The 24,907-nt window shown below is 43.4% G+C and overlaps 1 protein-coding gene across 3 annotated transcripts in view; it reads right to left on the minus strand.

Moving 5' to 3' along the window:
* The window catches only part of LOC146247075 (nuclear receptor ROR-alpha A-like), a 32,541-nt gene extending 9,213 nt beyond the window's left edge, over positions 1 to 23,328 (minus strand). Inside the window, exons 1-3 of one of the 3 annotated variants that reach the window (XM_084682611.1) lie at positions 23,081 to 23,328; positions 2,003 to 2,088; positions 948 to 1,089 (exon numbers count right to left, since the gene is read on the minus strand). In XM_084682611.1, coding sequence (XP_084538737.1) covers positions 948 to 1,089; positions 2,003 to 2,088; positions 23,081 to 23,111 — 259 coding nt within the window. In that variant the 5' untranslated portion in view covers positions 23,112 to 23,328. Of the gene's footprint in view, positions 1 to 947; positions 1,090 to 2,002; positions 2,089 to 8,106; positions 8,734 to 18,688; positions 18,792 to 23,080 lie in introns of those variants that run through there. The other 2 variants (XM_084682610.1, XM_084682609.1) reach the window with 2 other exon arrangements.
* Positions 23,329 to 24,907: the final 1,579 nt, after the last annotated feature.

The following is a 24,907-nucleotide window of genomic DNA, read 5'->3' on the forward strand; positions in this document are numbered from 1 at the left end:
GCACAAGTTGATCTCAGATACGAGCATGAGGTTGCATGCTCACCATCATCAGCCTGCAACCTGTTTGGACAACATCAAGGTGTGTGTCGTGAGACCAGTGTGTCATGGGTCAGGAGGCATTGTCTGTACCCCAGGGACAGGTGGACCCATACACCCTGCTGACTGCTGTTTTGCGGTTAGTCAGCACATATGTCATATAAATTAGTCATCCGGTAAGACAACTGCTCTTTTCCAAAAAGGGATGAGTACTCTAATGGCTGAGTGGGAAGGACAGGTTGCACTACAGCGTGAGAGAGGTACAGTCATGGTAGTGGTGGAAGACAGGTAAGGAGAGAGGGGATGGAGAGAGGGGAGGGGAAAACTGATTCAAAAATCCACATAAATAGATTTAGAAGTGGTAGGGCCTTTACACCTCATGTGTGTGTTTGTGTCTGTGTGCATGCTGTCTGTGTGTGCTTTGTGTGTACAGTACGTTGCATACAGAGTGGGATGTGAGAGAGAGGAAGACAGCTGAAGGGAATTCATAAGGCCTGGCCTGATTAGAGACTGCTGTGAGTCTCTGTGCCCTGTGAACTCCACAGCCTGTCTCTCTGTGGGTGGGCCCCTGTCACAGGCCCTTCCAGAACAATCTCACACACATTCACCCACCGTAACTGAAACTACCACTTGCACAAAGTACAATAGAGGTAGAGTAAGATCTGCGATTAGTATTCAGCTGGAGTGTTGCTACACCACTGATTACCCCAACATTGCATGGGCAGGAAAGTACTAACAATATGTCTTTAATTTGTGCTACAAATTTGCTAGGAAGAAGGCTTCACAGTCCACCTAACACTCAAATCGGGTATCTCTGTACCACACCAAAACTGCCCTCCCTCAAAACCTTCACAAACACTCCCTTCCCTCTGGTATCCCCACCCTCCCTCTGTGCTCTTTACTCTACGTACCATCTCGGGACATGCCCACCGCTAGGCATTTCTGCAGCCGGCAGTGCTGGCAGCGGTTGCGGCTGGTGCGGTCGATGAGACAGTTCTTCTGGCGCGGGCATGAGTAGGCAGCATTACTCTGCTGACTCCTCCTGAAGAAGCCCTGGGTGGAGGGGAGAGGGGGGCGAAAGGACAGAAGAGACAGAGCCAAATCATATTTTGAATTGATTTAACATGTTTCAAAAGAAAGTGCAAAAGAAAGGAAGTGGAGAAATGGAGGAGAAGCAATGGTTCAAATGAGAAATGATTGTTCAGAATCACCTCACACTAGGGACACTCTCATTGAGACACATCGAAGGAGTTCATCGCGACAATTCATTAACTACCCCTCACTGCTCTCATAGAACTGGCGACGAGATGGCGAACTGAGAGTTATGAAATTAGATGCACAAATAATGAATCTCGTACCAACAAAATGCTTATATCTAGAAATTCCATATGACCATATTAGGACAGGGACATGCCTTACTGCACATGTATCTCTTAATAAGCTGTTCATTTGATGTTTAATCACCAGTGAAAAGCTAACAGCTGTCTCAATGACACACTCTCTAAGCAGCTATTATCGTTGACAAGCTGAATCCTTTCAACAAAATTGTGTGATTTATAGTCGAGAATCGTGTTGCTGAACCCCCTAAACATTAAATGGCTCCCTGATTCTAATTAGCTGTAATGAGTGAAATCGTTCACATTTGTTTGACTAAGGGCCTATGGTCAGACGGAGAACAGTCTTAGCATTGGAAGACAAGCAAGGCAGTATGATGGAATGGTAAATCTAGTGCCGTGGTGGCAAACAGTGGTGTCTGAAATATCACACTCAGTATAAACAGGATATTTGGTGTGAATGGTGTGAGGGTGGCGATCAACATCAAACCAGCAGTGTGTCCCCTTGGGATCAATCGAGTCACGAGAAACATGACAAAAACGCTGTCGACACCTCATCTTTTTCACGGCTCCCTTCAAACACAACTTGAGTCTGATGGCAAAAGGACTTCCCGTCTGTGGCGTGTGCTCACCTTGCATCCTTCGCAGGTGATCACGCCATAGTGGATCCCTGATGATTTATCTCCACAGATCTTGCAAGGGATTATTTCAATTTGAGCTGGAGAAAGAAAAGAAGAGAGGAAAGAGGCAGAAAAAGAGGTGGTGAGAAATACACAGAGAGACGGAGAAGAAGACGGAGAAAGAGGGTGCGAGAAAGACAAAGAGAAGAAAAAAAGTCAATATTTCACTTTCAATTGTCAAATCCAATCCTCTCCCAGCTCAACAGTGTGATGTGAGGCACATCACACTTACTGTTCTGAACTCAAGAGAGGAGGGGTGAGTGAGTGAGTGAGTGGGGGATGGGGATGTGCATGCGTGTTTCCGTTCCTCCTGTACATACACATGCATGTCTGAGAGGCTGTTTGTTCATCCCTATTTATACTCTACACACCACCAATAGTGCATTGTGTTTGCACAACTCTTCTCCCATTGTTTCACTAATTTGTCCTGACATGCACTTAAAAGCCTTGGGCATGTTTTCTTACTTCTAGCTATGGACAGGTTTTCAGTGTCGTTGCATGGGGTAACCAGCAGATGGCAGTGCAGAACTGTCAAAAGTCTATACTGTTTCAATGAGTGTATGAATGAGGCAATGATTAACAGTGGGTTAAGCAGCAGACTGGGTCAATAAAGCAAATTAATGTCAAATAAACAAATGCAAAAACAGAAATTAAATTCAGATATTCTTGAACACACCCCTCCGAATGCGTCCTCGTCTACAGAACGCAGTTGATTAAGTCTTCCCACAGTTTTAATAGTCGTGTTATTGCCCATAAATCAATACTATCTATAATTTAAGTGTCAGACTATAACAAAGTGTGATATTGATACTGGAAGCTTATTATTACTCAACTTGGCACTTCACGATGAGGTTGACTTAGGATCAAAGAACTTGGCAGAGTGGCTATTTGAATGAAAGCCATTTTCCTAAGTACTTGAGATCAGAGAGTAAATGTCTATTGACATACAGAGTCTCTAAAATAAAGTGCTTGACCTTTGCTTCACCATTTCAATGGTTCACACAGTGAGTTGCCAACATTAAATACACACACACACACACACACACACACACACACACACACACAGACAGACACGCACACAATAGGCTGCATAGACTACAATACACTAACACACATGCAGAATAACACAAATACATACACACACCAGCACAAGACTGTATCCCAGCTAGTCAGCTTCTGATGACTCTTCATGCAGGGACTCAGAGCTAGATCAAAGCACAGCGTGCAGAGACTTATCACCCACACTGCTGTATGAACCAACTCAGGACAAACAATGCTGTTTCCTGTAAATGTCATTATGTGTCCTGGTCCCTTCAAGAAAATTACCTATTCTTGCAAATTCCACATGCAAGAATTAAGTCAAGTTGATAAAAACGTAATTGTACTGCCAGGAAAGCACATAAACCAAGAACTCCTAAACATAACAAACATTCAGAGGATAAAGGAGCACACGTTTCAATGTGACTAAATGAACTGACAGCACAGAAGCTGCTAGACGACGACAGCAGAACTAGACCACTCGAGTTCTCTCACATGCTGACATCAGCAGACTACAACAACAAATCAAGAACTTTGGTGGGCCTTTTATCTGTTGCCGTTTTTTAAAGAGAGAAATGTTCTAATTAGTTGCACTCTGAAAGCATCATTTGCCATCGATTCAAAATGCTACTTTGACAAATAATGCAATGTTGACAAATAAAGAAGGCGGCGCAACAAAAAAGAAAAAAGAATGCTGCTGTTTTGTTTACTATCTTGTCACCAGCGATTTGCGGTGGTGAGCAGATTTATGAAGTGGTAGCAGCACCTGAGCTTCTGCCAGGGTTCCGCGTACGAGGCAAAATAATGTACACGGCATGTAGGTGTTTTGTGAAGCAGTTGAAAGATGTTTTTTGCCATCGCTGGTGTCTTAATAGATAAGGTAAAGAAATAACTGCCTCTCTGAAGCAAAATAATTGCTGCTCTAGCTTCTGATGTTAAATGCCATTTGGGATGTACGGTGATACTATGGATTAAATAGTTTGTTTCTAATGTTAGTGGCCTTTATACGTAAGATTTTGGTGCTTCTGATCAACATGCCCCCCCCCCCCCCCCCCCCATTCCATTATAAAAAGGACTGACAGTGAGGAATGCAGTTGAGGTGACATTGTCACACTAGATGGTGAATACAAAAATGAAATAATTGTTGTTACAACAATGCAATTTACCAATTCATAAGAATTTCAAGCTGGATAAAATACAGTAGTTATGAAGGTACCACAAAAAGAATCGAGAGTGTGAGGCATACTTTATATATGTATACACACACAGCATTGTCCTTATATCAATTGTTTCAGGACTGGTTATTGTTGGCAAAACAAGATTTAGCTGTCTTCCACAAACACTGTTCACCTGAAGTAAACCCCTGTATATCAGTAGAGAAATCAGCACTGTCTGCTGTAAGCAGAGAAAAAGAAAACAGGCGGAAGCAACAGACTGAGGAATAAAAGGAGAAGAAAAAAACAGTCTACAAAGGTAGAGTGGCGGTCGGGAGAGGGGAAGACAAAAACACTGGAGGCCTTTTGCGTTTGTCAGATACATCCTGCCTTACTCATAGCTGTTTAACAGAGGCATAAAAGATGAAGAGCCAACACAGGAGGCTGTCACAGCAGCTGCAGTTCGCTCTGAGGATATTATATTAAAATTGTATAGGAGTAACTTGGGATGTGTGTGTGTGAGCAGGGGAGTGCGGGTGACTGCATGCATGCACAGCCATACATGAGTGCAAAGGAGCGTGTGCGTATGTGTGCGTATGTGTGTGTGTGTGTGTGTGTGTATGTGTGTGTGTGTGTGTATGTGTGTGTGTGTGTGTGTGTGTGTGTGTGTGTGTGTGTGTGTGTGTATGTGTGTGTGTGTGTATGTGTGTGTGTGTGCGGCTCGGGAGATTTCACCAGGATTCCAGTCAGACAGACAAATGACCCAAGGCTGCTTTTGCTTCAATTTGTGCACTTATGTGTGTGGCCATTAATATTTCACTATATCTCCAGCAGCCATTGATGTACTCTACTGTACTGAATGCACTCCAGAATATTCCACAGACTCACCTAAAATGCTTTCTGACATTCCATGTGGGAAAGGGGGGTAGGAGCAGAACTCTCAGCCCTCCATGGACAGCTGTATGCCCCCTGTGTGTGTATGTGCTTGTGTGTGTACACTGTGTGTGTCTACACTGTTTGTGTATGTGTGTATTGTTTGCAGGTAAGGGGTAATTAGACAGTAATATTTGTTGCTGTGACATTTATTGACAAGCTTCCTGACTAGGAAGTGTGTTATGAGTTTAGGCTCATGAGATACACAAACCAACACACACACACACACACACAAACCAACACACACACACACACACACTGTATATACAGCATGTACATGCCAAAATCTACAGTATACACACAATTGACAAAGTATAGGACTCTTGAAATAAAGATGCACTCAGAAACAGATGTTATCCAAGCATAAAAACTGCCACAAACATGTTCATACGGATAGACACTACTGCTATGTGCACCCGAAGAATTAACAAAAACAAATTTGTGCAAAATGAGCCGTCAACATCCACAAAATCTCCCCAGTCTGCACATCCCCAACAGACTCCAACTCTCCAAGGATTCCTTCCCTCTATCCTCTTTACCTTGAAACAGAGCCAGCTCTGAGGAATGACATTTCTTGAATAATTGGATTTGAATCATGTTAAAAACACATCTATAGCAGAAGAACAGAGGGCCAAGCCTTGGGAGGCTTCCTCCAGTTCACCAGGGACTAAAGGAAACACCCTATTCTACAAAACTACCATTCCCTCACTGCACTAATCACCATCCCGTCCTAAAACAAGAAATCCTTGGAGCACCGTTATAGGTTACAGGTGCCGTGTCCTTCAGAGTGAAACCATGATGGATCTGGACTGGATCTCTGCCAGAGACCAGCACATGTGCGGTGCTGTAGGGTCAGCTGTGCAATGGGGTTTGAGTATGGTTGGGGTTGAAGGGTGAAGAGAAGGTTGGGAGCAGACAGACGGACTGGAGGTTCCGGAATGAGGCTGCTCATTCAGATGGACGTTGCAGCGGGTCAGGGAGAGCAGCAGTGGCTACATGCTGGATGGTGCTTTCCAAATACATTAGCAGACTGAAGGACTAAGGTCAGTGTCTCGGATTATTTACGCTGCATTTCCAAACAATAAGGGACACATTATAACATGAAATCTAATTGCACATACTAAATTACAAATAATTGAATAATTGAATTGAGAATCTATGAATCTTCCTTGCAGATCACAGAGAGATCTGATCATATGCCACAGCATTTTAGGAAAGCAAAACCACACACACACACACACACACACACACACACACACAAACAAACACACACACACCCTTTAGTGTAGAGGGCTTGGCTGGCTCAGTGCAGTGCAGTTTAAAATCCCACAGTCCCAAGGAAAAGGATTGACCATGTGACCCAGTGAATAGAGACCTTACAGGTTCTTCCTGGAGACCCAGTGAACCACAGCCAGCCCAGGATTATCTCCCCCAGTGAGGCTGTGCTGGTGAGTGTGTTCTTTGTGTGTGTGCGTCCACGTGTCTGAGTGTGTACAATATGCACAGTTCTGTGAAACTAAGCACACACAAATGCAATGTTTGGAGTTAGAATAAACCTTAAGCTGCCGTTGCCTCCTTGTTCATGGCAGACTGAGGTCAATGCCTTTCAATCCCCGAAGACACTGTCATTGAGATTGCTTGTGTGAATTATTTACTTAATGGAGGTTGAGAAATAATTGACAATGATTGGCAATGTTCAGTCTTGGACATTCACTGTACTGTACCACAGAACAATGCTAATTCCTTAAATTGGCAGTACATGAGGTTCAAAGCCAGTGTGAAAAGGTTCAAGACCTACTTGCTTATAAGTGAGCCCATTGTGATGTGTGTAGCGCCACAAACAGGATAACGCGTGAAGTCTTATGATCTCATGAAACTGAGCAGACTGTATTGGTCTCCTCCCCTCAACCAAATCACATTGGCATGCTTCGTCAATGGAGCTAGTCTTCAAAGCTTTCCTAAGGTCAGCCTTAACTTCAAACCGCCGTAACTATTTCAAGAAATGTTTTGAGGTGTCTACATGGAAACCATGAGGAAAAGCATGCAAGTGATTTTGGGGGGGAAGATAAATCAAATTAGGACACAAACATGTTGTTACATGAGCGAGGGCCACCCAATACTACACTTTCAGATGCTGGGTAGATAGCTGTGAAACCTGAGGTGTGCAACCTTTTACAGTCTTTCAGCAAAATGCCTCTCCCCATTGGTCATTAGAAAGGGCGAGCCACCTTTTCCAGCACCGCTCTGTCAGAGCTGAAGCCTCTATCTTTGTCTCTCCTCTGTCTTTCAGCTAGCAGCGCTACCTGACTGCGAGGAGCAGTGAGGAGGGGGGGGGGGGGGGACAGGCGACTCTGCTTTCCTGGGCAGCTTTGCCACGGAGCTTTCCACTCCCTCATCGTGCAAGTGCACTTGACTTTTTCTGCACTCTATGCAAAAGAAAGCCCAGGTGCGAGAGAGCCAAATGGACTACACACAACCACTGTGTTCTTCAGAAGCCTCCCTCAGAGGAACTGTGGTGGTGAGCTAGCCTGCCCTGCAGGGCGAAGCTAGAATGAGGAGGGTTAGCTGAGGTTAGCTGACTGTCAGCCACTGCAGGGTGTGGTGAAGTGCTACACAAACCAGGGGAGCTCTTTGGCTTTTTAGCTCTGAGCTGCACATATATAGCTGCCACTATACAACAGACCAGTGCATTCGATCAAAGCTGAGAACAAGAATTTGACTTTTCCCCAATGTGTATAAATATTGTCACATTGACCAATATATTGATGGTCAGGCTTAAAATAATTATAATAATAAAAAAAAGGTTCTCTCATTGATCTATAATATATAACTTTACGAATCAGTAAATAGTACAAAAAACACAAAACAGAAACTACTGTGTATGCATTAAGCACAATGCTGAATGGGAGCCACCACCTTCTACATGCTTACATGTTTGCGGAGTCACAGTCCAAGGGTTGCCAAGTTCAATCTCTGCTTCCTGCATTGAAAAGTAAGAGTTTCTCCTCAGCAAGAATGACTGTTTTCACAACTCAGCAACTGTTTCAATGGCTTTGTTTGACATGCTAGGATTAAGCAATGGTACACCAAGGCTCCTTGGCGTTGCGTGGGCAGGAGGGACAGAGAGAGTGACAGAGAGACAGAGACAGAGAGAGACAGAGAGAGAGACAGAGACAGAGAGAAAGGAAGGAATAGCAGAGAAAATGAGGAAGTCAAACAGACTAAGGCAGTAAAAAGACAGAACAAGAGACACAAAAAGACAGAGATGAAGTGAGGAATAAAAGGAGAGTGAGAGAGTAGGGTGTGAGAGAGGGGGGACAGGGGGGTTGCCTTTAAGCTACCTTTCAATGAACCTGCTTAGTGGGAGCCTGTGAAAGAGCGGCCCAGCTCTAATCCCGGGTAAATAAAGAAGTGCCAAGATTAATGATTACATAAACATATCCCAGAAGCCCGCGGGGGGATACTGCTGTACGTTCAGACCCTCCTGCCTAAGCGTAAGGCTCTTATGGTCAGCTGACCAACTTAACCCCCAATACTGTTACAGAATAAACACCCACGCCTTCATGTTGTAAGACAGCCTTTCCCAATCCTGGTACTCGGGACCCACTGCCCTGCATGTTTTAGATGTTTCCCTCTTCCAACACACCTGGTTCAAATGACTGGGTTGTTTATAGGCTTCTGCTGAGCTTGCTAACGACCCATTCAATTGAACCAGGTGTATTGGAAGAGGGAAACACCTAAAACATGTAGGGCAGTGGGTCCTGAGGACCAGGATTGGGAATGGCTGTTAGAGGAGATGGTCAGATTGTTCCATTATAAACCTCATGGCACTGTGTGTGCTTATGTGTTTGTTTTGTCATGGGGAAATTGGACATTAAGTGGAAAAGTAACACCCTGGTCACAAAACCTTATAATTTGTGAAGCTGAAAAATGTGTACTAGGTTTGTAGCGGAACATAACCTCAAACCTGTTAATAATCAGATCCAAAGCGTTGTCGTATACATATGTTACCTCCAGCATATTCAGAAACATAACATACATCTATTAAGTTTATTATATGGATGTCAACAGTAGAACAACATTAGTCATATAAATGGCACATGATAGTTTTCAATAAATCACTCTTTACAACTCAGTGGAAATGATTATGGCACCATATGTGGAATGAGATATTATTGGGTCTATGTCATTACACTCCATGGTGGTGCACTTCAGCTTGAAAGCTAGGAAGCCAAAGAGACAGATATAGAGTTGAATGGATGTAGGGTGGGGGAGGGGAGGAAGAGACAGACAGAGAGAGACCAGAGTGGAGGCAGAGTGAGCGGCGTTCTGCCCCCTCTGCTCGGTCCAGACAGAGGCACTAAGAGAGGGTCTCTCCAGGATAGCCCTATTGGAAATGAACAGGAAATACCCATTAATTTAATGAAGGGTGGTGAAGGAAGAAACCTCTAGGACCCCTGGGGCAAATTCATTATGAGGAGATAGGGAGGGGAGGGGAAGGAGGGATGAATAAAAGTATGGGTGAAAGAGAGAAGAGAGATCAGCAACAAGAAGAGGGGGGGAGATTGAAAGAGGACCCTGAAGAGGCATACAGGGAGAAAGAGAGAGAAAGAGAGAGATGCGAAAGAAAGAGAGAGACGGGAGGTGGGTTTTTCTCGTGGGCAGTAGAGCCAGCTCAGCAAGACAAGAGGAAGCTGATAAGAGTCAGTCCATGGAACTGAGAACTAAAAGAGAATGAGGGATAGAAAGAGTGAAAGAAGGGTAAAGGGTTAATGTATGAAGGTGAGAGTAAAAAGGATCTGGTTGGAATGGGGACGCAGAACACAGAGGGAGTATGGAGACCCACAGCCCTCCAATGTTAACCTTGGTCAGTTTGACTGGGCCAGCCATGACACCGTGATCACAACAATACACGATGCTGTCTTTCAGTAGTAGTGTTAATGATGACAAAGGCACATGGCGGGGCATCCCTTTGAATCCAAATGACCTGCCGTTCCTAACAGAGTTCATCTAAAGAGCCATCCTAATGAAAGGGTTTCGTAGTCAACATGACACACTCTGTGTCTGAAGATAGCATCAATCATGTCTCCCCAGTGTGTGAGCATGAGGATCGTACAGCAGTGAGAACTGAACCTCACAGGACCAAATGATAGCTCATTTGCATGCACAATCAGAAATAAATCATTTGTTTAGAGTCCCTGGTGTTATCAATCACTGATTTGGCAGAACATGCAATCACAGGCTTTACAATTATTCCCAAATAACCATCAAGCAAAGTTCCCATAATCTCATCATTGTCTTATTGATCATTCTAATACTAGGCAGAACCACTGCAAGTAAAAGAAGAAAAAAACTACACTGGAAATGCATGATAATCAGAACCAAATATATTTTCTCATTCCAGCAGCTTATCCTCCTCCTTGTTTTCTGAATTCTCCATGTATTAAGTCGCTCCTCTTCTTCACTCCTTGTTAGCTATGTATATCCAATCTCTTGTAATTAGCTAGTGCTAACCTATGGGGTGCTAATCCCCATTGAATTATAGATTTGAACATCAAAGCCCATATTCCAATAAAGCTGGTGCTTGAAATTACAGTTAATTTGAAACCTGCAATTATTTATATGGTGAGTTCACAAACAGCTCCTATTTTCCTGTACGTTTTTAGCAACCCCTTGGGTTTACTGTAAATAATTTCTACCAGTAACTAACATAAATTTACAATTTCAATTACAAAACATTATATGAGAGAAAAATAACATTCAAATGATATGCAAATATCTCTTTGTGTGTTAAAACTTCTATGAAGCAGTCCTTCAATATAGGGGAAAACATTAAAAGGATGAGGCCAAGTTTGTTGTTACCAACACACGCACACACTCACACATGCATAAACACAATTTTGACCAAATACAATCCAAATAAATGTGTAAAACCATTGCCCTTGTATTTGGGTAATGTAGTATATTATAAAAGTCAACAATCATATTTCACTAATGTGTCCTGGTTTATAGAAATCAGAATACTTGCTGCTCAGTTAAGACCAGGAGTGCTTCACTGCACTCAAGGGTTCTCTCTGCAAATTGATACTGCAGAACAAGATTAAACCAAAGGTGTAATAACTGCCTGAATATCTGATCTGACACTGGCCTCATAGTGAACCCGTCCCTGTTACATGAACAGCAGCCATCTGCACCTGTATTCACCAAGGCCTAGCCGATACTCTATGTATCTGATTCAAAGGACTGTGATGCATTTCACCTTCCAGTGCAGCTCAGCTGCTCCTTATGACAGTTGGTCTCCATGCTCCACACAACGTCACACTGGTGATGACCACACAAGGCTCACTTGTTAACTTGTCCGTCAAGATGAGGGCGAATGTCCAAAGAGAACGCAATGAGTGATAACAAAACATATTATAATGCAGGCCATTGGAAATAACACTAGATTCATAAGCATATAAAAAAATGACACAACCAAAGGCCAGGGATCTTTTCAGAAACACTACACACTATGCTTAGCATTCTCTCCCTTTCACCCGCTCATTTCAAACAGTTACATAATATGTCCAGGCAACGCTGTTAAATAATCCATTGTCACCGTTGGACGGCAGCCACGAGCAAATCTGAATTTCATTGATGTAATCTAGCTGTTTGCTAATTGCTGCCTGTGCCTCTAACCCGGCCTGATAGTGCTGTCATTCTGAATCACCGAGGCCTCTGTGAGGGGCTCTGATAACACTGTGTCAATGGGCCACTAGGCAGGCAAGTCCAGAAAAGGCCAGAAAAGAGAGAGAGAGAGAGAGAGAGAGAGAGAGAGAGAGAGAGAGAGAGGGAGGGAGGGAGGGAGGGAGGGAGGGAGGGAGGGAGGGAGGGAGGGAGGGAGGGAGGGAGGGAGGGAGGGAGGGAGGGAGGGAGGGAGGGAGGGAGGGAGGGAGGGAGGGAGGGAGGGAAAGAGAGGAGAGGTAGGTAGAGAAAGCGAGCAAAGGGGAGAGAAAAATTGAGAGTAGGGTAGAGGGAGGGCTGAGAAAAAAAGACGAGGGAGACGGGGAGAGAAAGAGAAAGGTCCTAAATGCAATCAGTCTGACAGTGCCTTAGGTGGTTGTGCATGAAACTAGCCAGTTTGAGAGTATAGATACAGTGTAAAGAGTTGTCCATGTGGAGTTAAAGGTCACCCCGTTCAACTCAAATTTGTGAGCCAAATTCTGGGGAGTGACTGTACAGCAACACAAGTGTATGTGGTGCTTCTTAATTATCCACTTATCTGAACAGAGGATGAATAGAGGATATCTAAATGTAAGGATATGTGAATGCATGTAAAGGCTGTGCTGTGTATCTAGCAGCTGTTTGGGTTATTGTTTGTGTTTCCTATTTTGTTTTCTTTATATCTGTTTTGTATGTGTTTACCATTATAAATGTTGAAAAAAATTGGACAAATAAAATACTAATACAAATGTAATAATCCTGCTCTCTGTGCAAAGCACAATTAAAAGTGTACATTTTACACCAGGAGTGTTAACACATTGTAATGTGCGGTATTGTGCTCCTTTCAAATATCGTTAAAACGTGAAAAATGGAATAACCTCAACTGAGCACTGGGCCTTACACAGTGAGTCAGGTGTCCTGAGTGAAACAAGTGACTGACTGTCATGGAGGACTTAACCTGTTACTAGTAAAACCAGTTAAGTTGCTTGATCCACTGATCTTTTAGAGATTAGCCACCTAGCTTAGCCTAGCATCCATACTGAGAGTACTTGGCTTCCATGCGTTGCTATTTATGTCAAATTTACGACTGTAAAATAATAGTTTGTCTAGCCAGCTACTTTTCCTCCAACAACTACTGGTCCAAGAACAGCCATTACTACACATCCCAGGCCCCTGCTGCCTTCATAACCACTTGGTTGGTATGCAGTATGTTACTATAGATAACTGCAGTTTATGCAATCTCAACTCTGAGACAGTTCCAAGAGCCTGAGGGAGAGGGAGAGATCCAAAGAGGATTGGATGGTGCAAGTCAGCTGACCTGCCTCTGGAAATAAATGCGAGGCATGTTCGGCCTACTGAAATACCATGACCATGATAACTGTTCTAACTCGGTGTAAAAACGAGCTGCCAATGCTAACTGCTAACACAAATATGCTACCTGTTATGTGGCTGAAGCATCTAGAGTGCTAAGCTGAGGGAAGAGGCAAGGGCATGACTTCCCTGGGTATTAGTCAGGTGTCAGTGGGTTGAGTTTCAAACAAAGAACAAAGTAATGTTAGAAGAGTTTGTTTCAGCACCTGAGACTTGGACTGTGGTATCTAGGGAGTGTGCCTATGAAGACTGGATTGAATGTACTAGTGCTTTTCATAGACCTAGGTTTGGTTATTTAGGTTGGTTTATCCTAAGAATGTATACAGTATGCAATATTTCACTGCGCACTTGACATTGACATAAAAAAATAATTAAAAAAAACTTTGTTAAAGTGTGTCTTTCCCTCGAGATTCACAATAAAATAATTCCCTAATTGGTAAATGTGTTTCCTATTCAATCTCAGAGACAAGATTGCAGTAGATCCCACCGACTTGACATTTTAGAATGTCAACTCTCAACAATCGCTCTTACAGGCATATCGTACATGTCAGATGAAATGCACCTCTAGATTTAGAATCGAACAAGCTGTGGAAAACAAAAACTACTTGAGTCAACATGTCAGTCAACATGTCAATCATGTTTGCTTGTCAGAAACCCCTGCCAGTTTATCTTAACTAAAACCAACATGTTTACTATGTATCTTCACAAGACTCTTCTATCCCTTTTAAATGACATAGAAAAGGTCACAGTAGGGGACTTTCCTGCCTCTAAACCAACTGTTCCTCCCATGGAGAATCTGTCAACACGCACACCCTGCCGTAATTGGTGACACTGACAGGATTGCGGGGAAAAAAACAAGCACAAAAAAACAGCACAACGAGAGAACCTTTGCAGTGGCGAATGCAACCCCCGTCATTGTAGGAGGCTGTGTATCGCCTTTGGAGCCTGGCACTCGGAGCCTTCCATGGCGGCAGAGACGATGTAGCTGGTTATAAAATGGCTGTTTCTTATCTCCGCTCTGCATATGAAAGGCTTAAGTCTGTCTCCATGACAGATCTGAGGCTCTCGTTCTTCACCGGGGGGATTTAACGGGGGTACATGTGAGAGGGAGGGGTGGGATGGGAGGGTGGGGGGGGGGGAACAAAACACCACCGGATCACAAACACAAGCCTCGCTCACCACTGTCAACCCACGGTTTGATCAGCAGTTGGAGATGGTGGGGAGTGTTTCTCATTAGTGGCCTTTATGTCATCCTCTGCACACATGTACACAGGAAAAAACACAACAGATCCTGGCGCTAACACACAGACACACACACACACTAACAGCATGTATACATATCCAGATATGACTGTACTATACACACACAACTAAGACATAAACAACTACTGCACTTTCAATCCCAAACCTTTACAGTATACAGTATATTCACTGTGAAGCTAGTCAAGACAACTATACTACCACCGTGGTTTATAAGAGGAATGATTTAGTTCACCAAGGGGTCATAATATGTTCCAAAAATCCTTACATATTCTGTTAAAGTTCTGTAGTCATGAAGCACACTTCACAACCTGAGAGGAAATAGTTTTAATTACTCATCAGCTGTCGTAAACATTGCTGCCTGAACTAAGTCTGCGATGAAACAGAGTTTGAAATTCAATTCATTCCTTAATCTTCACAAGCATCTGCTCTTCCATTCTCTCTTCACAGCAGAATAAAAGGGAATACTTGCCTTCCTCCAAAGTCAAACGCTAGAGCTGTTAATATGTGTAAAAACATGGCACCATGGTGCCCACTTGAATTCACAGACACACACAAACACAGTAACAAACACACTAAAAAGATTGTGAGTGAGCATGGGTGTGTGCGTGTGCTCACACACACACACACACACACACGCACAATCTCATGGGGCTGGACCAGTACGACCCCAAGAACAAGCTCCTCATTAGCCATGTGTGGGTAAAACATCAAGCTTGGGACTCTGCAAAACTCTGTACTCCAAGATCCACGATCCACCGAGTCTGCCGACCCAGAGACATACACAGCTTCTGCCAGCCTCATCAAAGCCTGGCCGCGGCCTTAATGATGCCCTCGCTCTCCTCTCCTATTTGCTTATGTCCCTGGCCCCAGCCTCCACTAATGCCTTTCATGTACGCTACTGAGCCCAGTACCCCTCCATGCTCCTCCCTGAGAGAGAAACACAGAGAGAGAGAGAGAGAGAGAGAGAGAGAGAGAGAGAGAGAGAGAGAGAGAGAGAGAGAAGAGAGAGAGAGAGAGAGAGAGAGAGACAGAGAGAGAGAAGAGAGAGAGAGAGAGAGAGAGAGAGAGAGAGAGAGAGAGAGAGAGAGAGAGAGAAAGACTGGCCTTTCTCACACCTTTAGTAGTGGCTAAGCAATCTTTTTTTATTTTGTTCTTTTATGTTCCTCGTAAGCATCTTAGAAGACAAACTGCACATTAAATGTGATGAGGCACGTTTTCTGCTAAACACGTCGCAGTCGCATCGCTCCTGATTACTGTTCTTTGGGATCACGCTCTCATTGTTTTTTCAACCGTGAGAGACTGGCATCCTGGGATAGCGTCTCCATTGTTTGGTTGAGCCTGAAAATGAGACTAATGGGAGCTTTGTGAATAGCTGACAAAACCTCACCGTCTAAACCGTACTAAAGAGGGGGGATGAGTCAGAATGGCATTGCTATCCTCGTTTGCACTTAGAGGCTGCAGTTTAGTATTAAAGTATGAGAGGAACAAGTCAGCCAGTATTGTCAAGTCGTGTTTGCATGGTAGATATACTGCAACATACATGCCTGTTCATGCCTTTGGCCTGGCCAGTACAGTATGTCCAGCTCACATCTCATACATTCTCTGGTGATTGTTGTTTTCTACATGTCTGACGGAAGACTGGGCTCCACTCATTGCCGCTCTGCAGAGCAGTGACACCAACGTCAAAAAGACTGTCATCATAAACCTGATTACAGGTTAGCTGTTCAGGGAATTCACTGTAACATCAGAAAAGCATGCAGACACGGTACGCTCACGCACTGGTCATCCACCGTAAGGTCTTTGGGTAGTAATTTGTGATTAATGGATCAACTTAGTAGAAAGATGTCCTCTGCTGTCTCTTAACCTTTGTTGTGAGTCTGCTTTTGTGATCCTTATTCATGGCTCACTGACTGACAAAGCTCAATGATCCAGACTTCCTTGTGAGAGACCTGAAAAGTTATTACATCACAACATAAGGTGGATCTAAAAATATTGGCCCCTTGGTCAACATGCATGGTCAGCTGCCTTATGTCACTGCATCATTGCATCGTAGCTTCTAGGGTAACTTTAAGAAGCTTCAAGGCTTTATTGGCAGTTTGATGTTATACAATCAATGGAACCGTGACTAGGGGTCAGGAACAGGCGGCATTAATGTTCTCTCTTACGAGGGAGAGCTTTGTATTGACTAAGGCTATCAGCTAATGAAAGAAAGCAATGGCAGGTGGTCCTTGCATCCAGTCGCATTTTAGCGGCAAGGTCAACAACACGTTTATTGTTTCCTAGCACTGTTCCACTAGAAAGAACAAATTTTGCCTACTTACATCAACTTTTGCAGTTTTGACATTTTGTTAAAAGGATGTCCAGCTCATTAAAAAACGGGCTAATGGTACAGGTTACAGTATGTCTCCAGTCATTAAAAAACAGCTTTCTATTTCACTGTAATTGCATTGGCTGGAACTCTTTCCTGTATGAAGCACTTGCACACTGTCTGATATAAAACATTTACATTGCATCATTTTGATCCACACACTTCCCTTCACAGACCTGCTGCTTGCTAATGATTTCTCTTTCCGGAAGATGAACCCATTGCACTTTATGGACCTGGCAGTTTCTAACAAACCAAACTAACCTCTTTAGACACATGACCTGTTCCACTCAAGACCTGCAGCCTACACGCATTAAGCTGATTTAGGGCAGAATCTCTGTCCATCCTGGTCATCTCACCTCTGAATGAATGGATATTATACTGCACATTCCTCCCTCAAGATTTTATTTGGACCTCAGCATTATAGTCTTGTGTACAAGATTTCAGAAATGCAGTCGTTTTGCATATCAATAAAGTTCATTATCCCATAAATAATGGTGTTGGAGGAAAATGCAGCAATAGTACTCATTGTCCTAATATTGAGTGCAGTAGAACAGTATATAGCCTACTGTTTATCTAAATGTGTCTATACGTATCTAACCGCTAATTATCGCTAGCACGGGTGTGTTGTTACGAAGCTTGAATAATGGCATCAAATCACAATTGCTAACTCTGTTTACTCCAAAAATGCTAAGGCTTGGGCAAACACAAATCCCTGAAGTATAAATTATCCCGATGCCAACTCCAAAGAGAGTTTTTCTTCTCTTGGATCAAAGAAAGGCCTTGCCCTATCAATGCATTTTATATGTGTCAAGGTTCAAAATGTAAATGTAAACCTTGGTTTGCTTCTACTTTTGCTACTAAAACAAAGAGGGTGCTGTGTATAAATGCAAGTTGGCATTTTGTGGTTAGATGCCATCTACTTCATTGATCTGAGGCAAGGGAGGCTGTTTGTTAGTGTCAAGGCTTGTGTCTCAAACAATAAAATAACCCCAGAGGACAGATAGATGTAAGCCAGGCTTGGAAAAATATGGAATAGTGTGTGCGTGTGCTTGTGTGTGTGTGTTTTTGGGGCGGAGATGGGCGTGCTAGTGGGGGTGGGGGGGGTGGGAGGGGGGGGGGAGCACCGAGAGCTGAGAAAGATAGATCCAAATAATATAAGAAGGCTAGATGTTGAGTACCTGACCTGTGCCTATCGGCGGCACTTCAGCCACTCTCAGTCTTGAGTAGCTTTATTAGCTGGAGGCCTTCTCACCCCAGGTCACCACCACCATGCATGCCGGCCAAGGGGCCTTTCAGTTGGGTCAAACAGAGAGCAATACGCCCTTTCTACCACACACATCTTCCTACTAAGCCCATTATCCATGACTGGAAACAGTCAACCAGCATCTTGGAGAAGCCTGGAGAGCTGTATTGCCTACCTAGGTCTACACATGCACTGTACTGTTGCACCAAGCTGAGGCTTGTTCAACTAGATATCCAGTAAGAATATACTGCAGAACATTTTAAATTATATGTAAATAGGACCTACATGCAGTGTTTATGAGTGTGCATGTGTGTGTTTATGCGCATGTGTGCAAGGGTGTTGTTGTTCAATTACAGACAACTACAAGCGCAAACACACTCACAAATGCTTTTCATGTGCAGGTATACTATGCACAAGCACATCATGTAGAAGCAGACAAACATGCTCACTTCACACACACACACACACACACAGACACACGCACAGTGCATGCATACACCGCATGTCTTTCTGGAAGCCCCCTTGTTGCTGTTGAAATGCCATGGTTAGAGTTTGAACACAGTTACCATTGCTTCCCACTGCACAGTTATGTTCTGCTCTAGCATCTTTCATCTGCTCTACAAAAACAAATAGTAGTCAAAAGCACATCATTTTATAAACACAACAAAATATGATATTTCTTGATAAACAGTATAACTGCACATTTCACACAGCAGTCTACAAGTATGTACTGATTAAATGTGCACGCCAAAGTCCACCACATACTGTATCTCTTTTCTAAAGTCACTTTGCAACCTGCAGGGGCATGATTAACAGATTAGGATGACCAAAACCAAAATTATTTGAATAGTGTGCATTTATTTAACCTAAACATGCATATTTAAAATAGAGCCACACCAAATACTGGAAATATTAAAGTAAAGATATATAAAGTAATGTTTACTTTGAATGGCGATATACTCCAATTACTATTTTTTTCATATTCAATCACTGATCATAAAAATGCCATGAAGGTCATCTCACAATCAGTTATGGTGCGTCGCTGAGATAGCGTCAGTATAGCTCCATGTATAGTAGCAGTCCCCAAGTCACATACCTGCTGGAAAAAACATACATAGAAGCCTCCATGTTCACTCCTGCCTAGGGTACTACTTGCCCTGACATTTACTTAACTAGTTTTTCAGTTTTTCAACCTTTTCTCCTATCTTCGTTAAAATTCCACAACACATTTGTTATTCCAGAGTTCACCCCCACCCCCCGGCCCCCCTACCTCCAACCCCTCTCTCCCAATACCATTCTTCTCTACTCTACCTCCCCCCACACACACACACTCCCCACTCCTCCGGCATCTGCAGTGTGATGGATTTCCATGGACGGGTGGACAGAGTGTGCCAGGCCGCAGAAGCCCCACGCCCGCCTGACCCCTGGGCCCGACCTTTGGTGCCTCCTCCTGGGCGTTCATGAGCCCGCTGTCCCCCTCCCGTGAAGGTCAGGAGGGCCCTCCACCTCCCTCCTCTGCACAATCTGTCGCCTATGCCTCACACTCATTTACACCTCCATCTCCCTCTCTCTCTTGATCCTATCCTCCTTTGCTCCTTGTTTCACCTCTCTGGCCTCACATCTCCCTTCTTTCTCTCCCAACCGTTATTCTATCTTTCTCCATCTCCATCTCCCTCATCCCCATCCTCATTCTCTACTCTATTCCACCTGGTTGTATCTTTCTATTGCTATATAGCTCTCTCTCTCTCCCTCCCTCGTTCTCTTTCTGTCAGACACCCAATAGAGAGCAGTTGAATAATCTCCTAGCCCAAAGCCAGACATAATCCCGTGACATAACATTGCCAGCTAATTGTCTCTGAAAGTATACCACAGACACTCAATCTAACCCACTGTTTCCTTAACCCACCTATGGGTCTAAAATATGTACTCAGAGATGGATTCCGGGTCTAGAAAGTGTTCCACCATAATGGGTCATGTTCCAAGGTCACAGCTTGGCAAAACAATGTTGTTTTTGCTAGTTCACCACATTGGAGACTTGGAAGAACAAAAAAAAACTTTCACCAACACCAAAAAACAGCAGGACAAAATGGCTAACTGTTTGTAATGAAAGACAGGGATTTCTCAATTTCACTGTCTAACTTTAAGGATGTAATGGCAGCAACCACTATACCAAATCTCAACTGTACTGCAGGGCACAGTTGGTTTCAGCTACTGCCTGGTTACTAGAGTTTTATCATAACTACTTCAAAACAGAAAACAGCTAGAGAGAGAGAGAGAGAGAGAGAGAGAGAGAGAGAGAGAGAGAGAGAGAGAGAGAGAGAGAGAGAGAGAGAGAGAGAGAGAGAGAGAGAGAGAGAGAGAGAGAGAGAGAGAGAGAGAGAGAGAGAGAACTGTCAAAGAACACAGACACCTTCCTCTGCAGTCCTCTTTCTAAACGGTTAGACAAAATACAACCATTTGTATTCTTCCTTTTTCCCCTCACACTCCTTCATTTTGCTTTTGATGTATTTTCAAAAGGCCAACTGACAATTCTCCAGGGGGCTTGGAAAAAGAGCAATATTACAAAACATTTCATTGGATAAAGGTTCATGGAGAAAACTGTCTTTCTGTAAATAGTTCCTTCTGCTTCTATATTTCATATCATTACTAAGGAAACCATTACATTCTATGTATAAAGACAATCCTGCTTTGCTAATTGCCATAGAAGCAAATAACACAAGAGCCATAATCAATAAAAATAACCAACAAATCTACAGAAAAAATAAATAATATAATACTGTATACTAGGGCTAGGACTTGTCTACCCAATTCAAATGACTAGGCATTTTTTGGGGCATATTGCTTTGTATTTCATCATAGAGTAATGAAAGATAATGATGCACCCGGGGCCCCTTGCCCCTCCTCCTCAAAGCTTAATCTGTGGAAAAGAGTCTGGTACATGCAAGGTGCCTGGAGGTGTTAATAGAATTGAGCTAAATCCAGTTAACCTCTACTGTCATGTGACTACTGTCAAGGGAGAAAAAAGGAAGCTGCACTGACATGATCTAAAAGTAGTTTTGTTTGTTTGTTTGTTTGTTTGTTTGTTTGTTTGTTTGCAAGCACTTCCTTCTGCTTGTGACGAGCTAGTCTCTGGCAAGCTCTAATCGCTGTGTCAGACAGTGTGGTTTTGAAGGATAAATTACATTTAATATCCATGGCAATCTCCAGTAGATACAATATCTGTTTCAATATATTTTAATAAAAATCTGTATAATGATTGGTTTGTTATCTGCCAGTTGGTTTGGTATTAAAGCAATGCTGTCTCACAGCATCTTCATACATCTACTCTTATTTCATACTATCAGAAAATAAGTATTCAACCACATTACCATCACATGCAAACAAGCCTAGAAATCAATTCATAGGATTCTTCTGCTCCCTTACAGTTCATTAGCTTAACCCCCCTTTAAATATATCCTGGATTCTGATTAGTTTTGTGATTTGACTATGCCATGGGGGCGCTAGCAGAAGCTAGTGCAGAGCTGCCTTCCATTCCCGCCACATCCCGGTTAATAGATAATGACAGCTGCCAGCATTACTCTGCGGGAGTGGGTGGGAGGGAGAGGAGAGGAGAGAAGGGTGGGGGTGGGGGGATGAACAAGGACCAGAAAGAGAGAGGGAGAGAGAGAGAGAGATAGATAGAGAGGAGAGAGATAGAAAGAGGGAGAGGGTTGGGAAGAGATGGGAGAAGGTTAGAGAGATGGAGAGATTAAGAGGTAGAGAAAAACAGGTGGATAAAAGATAGAGATTGTTATGGGCAGAAAGAAGTGAGGAAAGACAGAGAGAAGTGGGCAGACTGCAGGACTTCCATGTATGCCAGAGAACGATGGGGGCTGGGGGTGATTAAAGCTGATGTTGAAGGCATTGTAGAGGGAGCGCATGGAGAATGATTCTGGAAGAGATGAGGGAGCAGAATGAAGGATGGGGGAATGTGGATGGAGGAGAACAAGAAAGGGGGGCATGCTAGATCTGTATCTTTGGGACAGCACTCAAACAACCTTTGTCTTCCCCACGCTGGCTCCATCTATGTTCGGAGACCAACCGACCCAATCCCCCCGCCTCCTCCCAGAAAAACTCAAATATAGGTCAGTGGACCACTAACGACCAAATATCATTCACTACCAAAATATGAACTATGGCAGGCAGCCCCACTGACTGTCACTGGCAACCCAGACTCCCTATCGGCCTCTCTCCTTGGACAGAAAACATGCAAAGTCTCTCCACTCATCTCCTTTCATAACAGACAAGCACTCTGGAGTGGAACAACAGGATTAGAGTGGCGGAGGAAAGAGAGAGAGAGGGGGGCAGAGAGAAAACAAGAGAAAGAGGGAGAGGATGAAAGAGACTGAAAGACAGTATTCTGTGTGCACAACCCCCTCAACCCACTCCTCCTCCCTCTATTATAAGTGTTTTTAGCACAGAAATGCCAGTACTTGATAGTAACTCCTGTTAAAGTGTTTAAGACACAAATGTACGTGGTATAAAATGTCAAACACGACATGCTTGGAAGTCAAGCAGAACCCAACTGAAGCAAATGTCTCCATCTTTGTAATTGTGCTAAAATCTCACGTAAGTATTTAAATGTGGAATTATATATTTCATGTTTAGAATAGCCGTTAGTTACAATCTAAAATAATCCAACATTGTACAGAAAACTTTATAGAAGATTTCACCTTCTTTCTTCCTCTCAAATAAGCCACCTCATCCAGCAAGACCAAATGACATGCCTTAAAGACACACGTCCCCCTCGACACCTCCAGTCAAAACCACTTGTTACCATATTAAACCATTCTCTCTTTACACACACACACACACACACACACACACACACACACACACACACACACACACACACACACACACACACACACACACACAAACACACCATGCACATGCCACAAACAAATACCCCAGCTTACCTTTCATAGCTGAAATCACAAAATACATCATTAAAGTCCAAGTCCATAAAGAGCCCACACATGCAGCGCCAGCCAGTGTTCTCTCTCTCTCTCTGTCTCTCTTTTACTCGTTCAGTCTTTCCCCTCTCTCTTCCTGTCTCTCTTTTACTCTTTCAGTCTCTCCCCTCTCTCTTCCTGTCTCTCTTTTACTCGTTCAGTCTCTCCCCTCTCTCTTGCTGTCTCAGCGGCAGCTGGCCAGCCCAGATCTGTCTCTGCCTGCTCGCAAGCACCGCCACATGAGAATCCATGTGACTATGACATCAGCCCAGAGCCCGCCCCTCCGGTCACTCCCCTTCTGCTCTGAGTGGCAGAGCAGCCGGCTAATGAGAGAATAGGGGGTGGGGTGGGGGTGGGGGTGGGGGGGTTCTGTATCGCTCTGTCTGTGGCGTGGAAGAATTGTGTCGGGGGGGAGGAGATGACAGCATTGTCACATGTATTCTGTAACATTCTGTTTGTATATATATGTTTGTAATACTTGAAGTGAAACTTCTTATGTCAATACTTTAAGATACAACAATAGTGGTGTAGCAATATTAGATAGAGAGGGTGAGTATAAGATAAAGGAACAGAAAGCAGCCGAGTGTAGAGAGCAGACTGTAATGTTTCAGTGCATAGAACACATACAGCTGTTTGGTCTGTTCAGATTAACAGGAACTCCTGGGTAGGAACCATACTTAGAGGATTTAACATGTAAACACAAAAACAACACACACACATATTCAAGGATCTACTTGACTATCTGTTTCCACAACAGTTAAGTCTGAGCCCTATCCTTCCAAAAAGAGTCTGCTGTTTCACAAAATGTACGTAGATATTGCACAATCTGTCTGCTTGTTTATTTCTAGCAGTCAAAACAAGGAAGGTCATTACCCTGAAGTAGATGTACCCCATATCTTGATGGAATTCAAATAAAGATCTCAGTATGAACATGTTTTTAATATTACTGTACATATGCCCTGTAAATTAGAAAGATTGTTTTTGGAGAAAATAAATATAATTATTAATTAAGTTAAAATGTATTGACCATGTACATATCAACTGTAAGCATACAATAAGGAACCAAAATGCTTAAAAGTTTATCGGATGTCCAGGAAAATAACTGATAAGCCAAGGTCACTGCTCGTCTTGTTTCCGTCCACAAGCTTACATGTCAGTCAACATCTCCTCTCTACTCTTCCCTCTCTTCTTTACCACGCCACACCTCTCATATCCTCTAGTCTCCTTCTCTCCTATCCCCTCCCCTGCCCTCCTCTCCTCTCATTTCCTACAGTCCTGTCCTCTCTCCAGTCACAGATTAATCCCTCAGGATGTTATTACCATAGAAAAGGAAATCTACCTCCATAGTCATTATTCACATTCTGATTGATTCCTCTCTTAATTCTGTCTCCCTCTTTCCTCTCACAACACCAGATAAATAAAACCAGAACTAAAATATGGAAAGGTCTGAAAAGTATTCATCATATAGACAGAACGCAGGCAGGTAATAGTCCGTGGCGAGAATTGTGAGCCCTGCGGCCTCATGGCCGAATTAACTGGGCCCTGGCAAAATACACGACGGAAACAAAACGGATCAATTTATATTCTAAGTGCCGGAGAGGAGAAGCCAGGGTGGAATGTGAGGTCCTGTTAGCCCCCAACGAAACAAGCCAATCATAAACCAATTTGGAGTCATTTGGATCCATTTCCTTGGGCCCTCTGTTCACATAAGACTTCAATAAATCACACAGCTCTCAAACATCTTGCAGAATAGAAAGAGGGAAAAGTCAGCCTGTTTTTGTAGAGTCAACG

This window comes from Hypomesus nipponensis, chromosome 19 (assembly GCF_054491055.1).
Source record: "Hypomesus nipponensis isolate SF chromosome 19, ASM5449105v1, whole genome shotgun sequence".
NCBI lineage: Eukaryota > Metazoa > Chordata > Actinopteri > Osmeriformes > Osmeridae > Hypomesus > Hypomesus nipponensis.